At 34.4% G+C, this 9,086-nt stretch overlaps 1 protein-coding gene and 1 pseudogene across 1 annotated transcript; both read left to right on the top strand.

Annotated features, from left to right (window-relative positions):
• The first annotated feature begins 777 nt into the window (after positions 1–777).
• On the top strand, positions 778–2,113 carry LOC143534129 (RING-H2 finger protein ATL13 pseudogene; annotated as a pseudogene).
• Positions 2,114–7,593: 5,480 nt separating this feature from the next.
• Positions 7,594–8,127, top strand: LOC143534537 (uncharacterized). The gene has a single exon (XM_077029003.1). It carries the CDS (start codon positions 7,594–7,596, stop codon positions 8,125–8,127), a length of 534 nt encoding a protein of 177 aa, XP_076885118.1.
• The last annotated feature ends 959 nt before the right edge of the window (positions 8,128–9,086 follow it).

The raw sequence follows: 9,086 nt of genomic DNA, 5'->3' as shown, positions 1-9,086 counted from the left end.
CTTCATATTGACGGTGATGATTCTTATGCTTCCTATCGGCATTGGTTGATAAAAAATAAAATATACTAAAAACAAAAGATTTAGAACGAGCTGGTAAAAAAATAAAGAAGTGTTCGATTGATAGAAAATGGTAAAAGATAAAAAAAGGTTGAATGATTAAAGAAAAAAGAAAAAAAAAAAAAGAAGAAGATACTAGGTTAATCGTGTAAAACTACTTAAAAAATATATAATAGATTAACTAGATAGAAAAATTAAAAAGAGTATTTGATTTAAAAATAAAAGGAGAATATAAAATATATAAATGAAAAATATTAGTTTGATAAATAGTTTTTAAAAAAGATCAAAATGATAAATATTTTTTCAACCACACTAATTTGAGAAAAACTTGATAAAAGGGTGAAAACAGAATTTACTTGGAAGAAAAAAGAAGCATACGAGTTCAAATTCCAAGATTTTGTTTTCTCGAAATAGGTTATTAAGTTTCTTGAGTTGCATCCAAAACATTATTATTGGTTGCATCATTATTATTATAATAAGCGTGTGCTACATGTGCATTGATGTGGGTGGTGTTATGTTATTGGGTCCATAAAGTCAACTCAAAAACAGCACCATCAACGTAATATTGATGCCATTGCTATGCTACCTCATCTCATGTATTATTATTTCCTGGGAATTAATTAATACAAAGTTTCTACCCATACAGACTGTCTTCTTCAATCCCTCTCTCACTTCAAAAACCTTCATGGGTTAACTCAAAGTTTCAATTCCTGTCAAGAAATGGATCGGAAAATCCTCCCGTCTCCACCGCAACCACCACCACCACCGTTTCAATCCACCGGTACTGGTTCAGATTTAAGCAACAGTGTCACTCCAAGTGTTTTGCTAATAATCATAATACTAGCCATCATATTCTTCATTTCTGGTTTACTTCATCTTCTTGTTAGATTCCTTATAAAACCATCAAATAGAGACCCTGATGAATTTGACAATGTGACTGCTCTTCAAGGTCAATTACAGCAGCTCTTCACTCTCCATGATTCTGGAGTTGACCAATCTTTCATTGACCAACTTCCTGTTTTTACCTACAAAACAATTAAAGGTGTGAAACACCCTTTTGATTGTGCTGTTTGTTTGTGTGAGTTTGAAGGTGATGATAGTCTTAGATTGTTGCCCAAGTGTAGCCATGCTTTTCATATGGATTGTATTGACACGTGGCTTTTGTCGCATTCTACTTGCCCTCTTTGTAGAAGTAATTTGCAGTTTGATTACTCTCCAAACACTTGTTCCTCACCATTTGTGCTTGTTCTTGAATCCGGAAGAGTTGAGAGTTCTAGGGAAATTGTGGCTGCCTCCACAATTCAAAGGGTGGATTCCCAATTTAGTGTTGAAGAATCCGAATTCACGTGTTTTAATTCGGGTCAACTTGAGGTCAAAGAGGAGGAGAATAAGGAGAAACTGGTGGCAGTTAAGCTAGGGAAATTCAAGAATGTGGACCGTGGTGGCGGAGGCGATGCTGGTGGTGATTTAAAGAGTAACATTGATGGTAGGAGGTGTTTCTCAATGGGATCTTTTGAGTATGTGATGGATGATAATTCATCATTACATGTACAAATTAGAACCCAAATCAAGAAACAAGCAATGTCCGAATATGGCAGCAATTCTAGACGAGATCTTAAAGGTATTGAAGCAATTAAAAGTGATAATGGTGGTAATATCAAGAGGGAGAGCTTTTCATTGTCCAAGATTTGGCTTAGAGGGAAGAAAGAAAGACCTAATTCAATAGTGGCTATGTCAGCCGCCATTGAGCTGCCGTCATTCAGCCAGAATGTCACCGGAGATGAATTAAAGGAGGTGGTTTGTGATGATCATGAAACACCATGTGGTAACAATCTTGATCAAGTAGCACCAAATCCACCATCTTTGGTCAAAAGGAGTATGTTTTGGTTTATGTCTAGGCAGAAAAACAAGGTTGTTCATTCATCTTTGTCCCTAAATTAATGTTTAAAGTTTTGTCCAAAATTTGTTGTTATCTTCTTAAAGAGTCTTATTAGTACAAAGGAAGTCAAGATTGATCAAAGTTAGAGAGACCTCAATACAAAGTGTATGCATTTTCATGACTAGCTAGTTTCTTTTAGTCTTATCTTTTTCTGTTTATATAGACAAAACACATGAATACACAAGTTAAAATCATTTTGGTTAGTAAGATTGATGTTTGTAACTTCATGTGAACAATGGTAGTTTGGTGAAGATGTTTATGTTTTTCAAAGAGAAGTAGTTAGTTGTTTTTGAACATTGAGGCATGTTTAGGTTGTTATTTTAGCTTGTGTTTAAGTTGGCTTGAGCTTGAATTTTGGGGCATATTTGATAATGACTCCTATTTTATTAAGAAAAAAAGAGGGGGGGGGGGGGGGATGTTAATCCAACCTATAGGAATAGTAAATTTTTCTCTTCTCTTTTTTAATTGTTACGTGACCATCACGCATGCTCATTTATTCACATGTAATGACTTGGAATCCAAGACATATACAACCAAATCAATTAACAAACTTCATTTAATGCATACCGATGCCGGACCCACTTTAGTTGAAAGTCTAGAAGTCGTTTTTACAATAACCAAATTCATACTAATAACAAGTTAATAAACAAGCTGAAAAATGTCTTAGACCCAACCTAACCCGATTAGTTTCAAAGTTTCTATTTACCCAGTTACCCAATTCGTTTGACCTTCTCAATTTGCATGTGTAAGTTTCTTGTTTAGCCCGTTATCCAATCCGGCTGACCTTAATCTGCACGTGTAGTGACTTTTTATTTAACGTTGTTTGGAACTATATCCAATACCGGAGTGAGCCATCTTAAGACGGAATGCCAACTGCTCATGCTAATTTTGACGCTTCAGATGTTACTCACCCAAGAAACCATCAATGAGGAAAGCCGCCACTGTGAGAAAACCTCTTGAATCAGGTTTCGAACCTAAGAAGATAAATATCTAAAGTATCACACATGTCATTGAATTAAAAGGCCAATTGCTAACGACTAGGATTCTAAGTATTACTAAAAAGCACAAAAATACTGCCCATTAGTTGATAACTAATAGTTGAGTAATTAGTGATATATAACCAAATTAAGCCATTTGAGAAATTTCATGTTTTTTAAATTGCAGATCATTGATCAGCCCGCTTTAATAGAAAGTCAAGAAAGTTTGGTTAGTGGAAACTCAAGAAAAATTGGGTTTCACAATAAAGAAACATGTAATAGTAATAGTAGCAAATACCTTTATCAAACATCGCACTATCTGTTGGAGCATGTGGAATCGTTCTATTCTTTGTTTTGCTTAATCGTTCTCCTATGCCGGGCTTGTTTTGTTTTTAATAAATTTCTGCTGTTCGAATATATAAAAAGAACAGGTAATAAATTAACTAAACAAAAATAGCTTAGTCAAATACTAGTCCTATGCAACTTACACAATTACGGATCCATGAAGATAAAACCTAGCCATTACATCACAAGACAAAAAATTTCTAGTTTGGGCCGGGTCACAAGATAAAAAGATAAAACCAAATAAAAATTTCAAAAGCATAGCAAAACTACGGCAGTCATTATTTAAAATGCATAATAGAAATACAATGTATGTAAAGTTGCTTTCTAAGAGTTTTCGTTTTTTGAAACCTAACCATTATATCATCTATAGGAACACTTTGAAACAAGTCTTTTTCAATATAACAAATACAACTATTGTTCAAATTCTAATCATCAATTCGATTGCGCAAATCATAACATACATACTTTATTGCTGAAAAACGTTTGCCAACATTTGCTGCTGGGACGGGTAAAACAAGAGTTAACTTCAATAAACAGTACACCATGTAAATAAAAAATATGTTCCTATTTTTCAACCCTCATTTGTACTGGACAAGACTAGATAACCCATTTAAGTTGGCAAATCTTATATCATCTTTTATATATTATTAACATAGGACAAAATTTCAATCTTCAATCTTATTTTATCAACATCATCATGGGCAGCCGATGTGCGCGCCCAGTCGGGGCATGTTTTTTTTTTTGGCACAAAAATTTTAAAAAAATTCCCTATGTTACATATATAGAACACCTGAACGCTTATAATCCCACTATTTTTATAATACCCAAACATTTTTGTTGATACAAATATTGTCGTCTTGGTCTTTGTTACATGTTTGGTCATTTTATAATAGTTTAGGGTTTAGATTGTAATTATGTAATAGTCTGTTCGCTGGGGGATGTCAGCGAATGGATCTATGTTTTGGCCATACGCTTGATAAGTTAGCATATGGAGAGTTTTGTAAGGCCATACGCCTGTTTGTAAGCATATAGGCCATTCGCTTAGTGTAAACGCCATTCGCTGGGGAATGCCAGCGAATGGCTAGGTGAATGGGGTCCATTCGCTTAGGAAGATCAGTAAATGGGTCCCCTGCCTATATATACCTTGTAATTTATGATTTGATTAATGAATTGAGCAATTTTATGATATCCTTATCTAAACTCTGGCAAATTCTCTCTAGAAAACACATACCACACATAGTGAGCCCTAATTGATAGATTGAACAATATCAAAGAACTAGCTCTGAATTAAATGAATCAATTATCAATCGTTAGTTGATTACCAGGATTCTCAAGTGGTATCAAAGCTTGGTGTTCTGATTTGTTAGAATTGGTCATCAATTATGTTAAAATTGATGTTTATGGAGTGAACATGATTGCGGACTATATTGGACCTAAGAACTGAGTAATTCGTTCAAATTACTTGTTAATTTTTATGATTTGAACTGAGGATTGATCGTTTAGATGTGAATTGATCGATTATTGGTTCAATTGATTCACTTTTATTAAATTTGAGTGTTTTGGATTTAAGCCGTTTATGGTGGGATGCTACAGTGATTTGGTTATGGATTTTGACTTTTGAGAGGCCAAAATTGATTGAAAATTGGTTGTGGTTTTTTAACGGATTATTTTGTTTGTGTTTGCGATTGTGAACTGGTATGGATTTGAGTGGAATTGTTATGGTTTTGGTTTAGATTTAGAAAAGTGTTTGAAGGTTTGAAGGTTTAGATGAGTTCCTACGTTGAAGTTATGAGTTTTATTTTGAGATTTTTCTGATTTTAACTAAATTTATGGTTTTTTGTTTTGTTTCCTCAACAGGAACATCAAAACTTTAAACTCTTTAAGAAGATAGCAACATGCGTGACATAATCTTTTTCATACTAAATCACCCATAAAATTCCTTTACATCTTTACACTTTTTGTTAGTATCTGGACGAACAGAATATCTGAACTTGTTTTTCCTCATCCATGATCCACTCACGGAGATTATAAAGGTTTGGAATTCAATTTCGATTCTTGAAGCAAAGTATTTCATCAGTTTTCTTTTTCAATATTTTCGTTCTCGTGCAATTCTCCTAAGGCTTCACTTTGGGCAATCGTTTCAAGTGCTCGTACATTCAATGGTTTAAGTCTGTCTTTTTGACCTAAGGCATTAGTTATTATATTAGTTTTGTCCGGATAGTATCAGTTTTCACAATTATAATCATTCAACAACTCCACTCATCTCCATTATCCTATATTCACTTCCTTCAGATCAATTATAGGTCATGGGATTTTGATTCATGTAAATTGTGCATTTGGTGGCATACAAGTAGTATCTCCAGATCTTAAGTGCAAAAACAGCCATTCCATATTCTGGGTCATGGATAGTATCATTCTTCGCATGCACTTTTAGTTGTTGGAAAGCGCATACTATAACCTTGTTTTCTTGCATTATTGCGCGTCTTAAACCTTTTCAAGATGCTTCACAATAACTATAAGGTCATCAGTCCTTTTAGGAGACTCAGCATTAGAGCTTGACACAATCCTTGTTTTAGCAATTGGGAGACCATTTCGTGTTATTCTCTCCATTCATAATTTCGATCTTTTTGAGTTAGAAGGATTAAAGATTGGGTAATACTGGAGAAGTTTTCAATGAAGCATCGATAATATTCAAACTAATCCCAAAGGTTGACGAATTTCCAATCGGTAACTTATGTGTCTGTCAATTTTCGTTGCTCCTATCTTGTTTTTCAAATTTATTAAGATATCATCGATGAGTGTGTCTCCATACTCAATCAGGCTGTATATCTAGTCTGGGTATAGCTGTCATGCCCAGATCATGACAGTAGTCTTAGATTGTGACATTGATCAATGTCTAATGTTTAAAATCGAACTTGACTCAGTTTCACCATTGCACGTGCTGGGCCAAGTTGATCGAAGCTGATGTCAAGGGGGAGTCTGTTGGTGCATTTTTTGTATGGCAATAGCTTAATAGATAGGACATATTTGTAATCAAGTTTCCGTTTGAATGTTATGTAAACGGGCTTGGAATGGCAGCGAACTTAACAAGCGAAGTTGTTAAGTTTGCCTTTAATGGGCCAGGCGAACTTGTCTAGTATATAGAGACATGTTTAGTGTAGGTTTAGGGTGAGACTTCCAACCATTCAGCCGTACATATGGATAGATGAACTGTGTGTTCGTGAGTTCCAGTTCTAGTATTGTTTGTAATCAGTTTACAATCAATAGAAGAATCGTTTAAAATGATTGTTCTTGTTATACTCGTTAACTTCTCATGGCTCGAATAAGAGGGATTCCGCACCTCTGATGGTACATGTCAGTCCTATATCGAACCATTCCAAGGACCTACCGAGTTAGACTCGCCTTTTCATCGCAACAATGTCGGCTCGTCTCTTGAGCCAAATTCGCCTACTATTCATTCTCCAACTAATTAGGACACTCTGGCTACAACGTGACTATAGTCTTGACATTAACACTTGTTATTTCCCTTACATCCCGTTATCCACCTCGTTCACTTCGTTCCTCATCATGTTGAAGCCGACCTCCTGGATCTCTAGCAGAACCACGACCTCTAAATCATGCACATTTATCAAAGCACCTCGTCCTCATTTATATATACTAATAATGATGTAATTTGTTGTCATTAGTAAAAACAAATATTATTAGTTTGCTTTCTTAGAATTAAAAGCCTCGTTTTTTTATTATTTCATAGGACATTGTAATACCATCCTTTTTTTTTGTAGATATCGCCCTAACAGAGATAGACCAGTTTGGCCCATTGAAAGAGACAAACATAATCCACCAATTTGATTGTGCAAAATTTAGGCTATAAAACTCTAAGATATTCATTATCAATGAAAAAAATCAAAGATGGAAAACAAAGGAAACCCCATCTTTAAGTTCAGGCAACCTTTGAGTATTGGAGTAATTAAAAAAACCATGAACACAATAGTCAGAAACAGGAGGCCTCTACAAGTAATCTTTTGCTTAGTGATATTAACAAGCATCCAGTTCCAAGTGGCTACAAGAAATGATGAGCCTTTCCCCACAAGTTTCTCATTTCAGATCACATATGGAAGGGGCACTGAGGGCGTAAACATGCAAAAAGATGTTACCAGAGACGTCCATGAGCAACTGATGACAAAGTTTCATATATTATTTACCTCTTGTTGTATATTATGGTATTGTGCCATTGTTACAATATCTTGTTCTTGTGCTGGGAACACCTTAAGCATCATGGATGCTTTCTTTAAACCTTCCAGAAACTGGAAAAGGCCACTTATCACCACCGGTTGCATTTTGTTGCTTACTTTGGGAATATATGTAGTTTACATATTATCTTTTGCGGCGATTTCCTTTGTGGCAGGAACATCATATGTTGATTCCTTAAGTCTTTTCTATGTCGCAGCAGTAAAATGGATCTTCAATGCACATGTGAGTGCTATTTGGATAATGAGTCTTGTGGTTACAGTTTTAGAAGACAATATCAGTGGACTTAAGGCTATAAATAGAGCCGAAGACATAATGAAGGGTAATAGAATTCAAATCACTTTATTAGTGATGCTTTATTATGGTGGTGGTTTACTTATAAGAAAAATGTTTGATGCATTTTCCTTGATATTTGAAGAGTGGGTATTTGAAGAAGTGTGGGCTCTAAAAATCCCTTTTGTCACAGGGTGTGATCTTTTTTTGTTTGTGTTATTCACTGTTCTTTACCACGAATGCAAAGCGGACAATAAGGTGGATAGCGTCTCGGATAAGGCTTCCTAGTTATAGATGTTAATGTTATGCATCCATCTTTAAAACTACCACATGCTTACCAAGAAAGATTTGGAAGAGTGGAACCCTATCAAAAAAGAGAGTTTCTGTTTATGGTGATCATTCCCTTTTGTAGCTAGCGTTTCTTTATCAACATAGTATTGGCATTTGCTCCGTATATCTTGTATTGTGTGTATACATGGTTAATGATTATTGATGGGCTTGCAATCTAGCGATATTAAGATTAATTTGTCCGTAAGATATCTTTCCTAATAAGATTGAGTGTTATAGTCCCACGTTAGACAAATGTATATGTTTAGGAGTATGGTTAGAGGTGTACGGTAGCTGTCAAATGACATATGCATGTATTATTTAGATACTTCTTTAGGACATGCATCAATAAACAACTTATATCCAGAATTCCAGTCTTCTAAATAAAATCTATACATAACATAAGCGAACTTGATAAATTGATGTTGTCTAAATTATATATAAATACTATAATTATTTCCTATACTTTTAAGTAGCTTTTGAGCTAGTTTTTATTAAATAATACTCCTAAGTGGTCATATTTGAATTTTATAGGTTTATAAGAGACTCCGAACTAAAACAGAGTATTTCATTAAATTTGAGATGAATGGCAAAATTGACTCAACAATATTGACCAGTTTCGTTACACTTGTTTATAGAGTTCATAATCATTGTGAAATGTGTGTTAATGGTTATTAATCAATTAATTCTATCATTTTGGAAGTGTCGTAGGACTTCTAAGGGAGGAATGTGTTATGAATGTTATTAATTAGTTTATTTAACTTCTTTATAATTCAATTTATTATTATTATTATTGGAATAGTTCACGGAATGAAAAAAAAAGAAATTGGGTCATGAAGATAGTATGGGCTAATGATGGGTTGGTTGGTTGGATCAAAAAGTCGGTGATGACATCAAAACAATTAGAAGTCAAAAATACC

This window comes from Bidens hawaiensis, unplaced genomic scaffold, assembly GCF_021521415.1.
Source record: "Bidens hawaiensis isolate Kalapana, Puna unplaced genomic scaffold, B.hawaiensis_p1.1 tig00000760_1, whole genome shotgun sequence".
Taxonomy (NCBI): domain Eukaryota; kingdom Viridiplantae; phylum Streptophyta; class Magnoliopsida; order Asterales; family Asteraceae; genus Bidens; species Bidens hawaiensis.
This window is presented reverse-complemented; position numbering and strand designations above follow the sequence as displayed.

What these genes read in the sequence shown, in the direction of transcription:
- LOC143534537 (XM_077029003.1), top strand. Translation starts at nt 7,594, where the DNA reads ATGGATGCTTTCTTTAAACCTTCCAGAAACTGGAAAAGGCCACTTATC.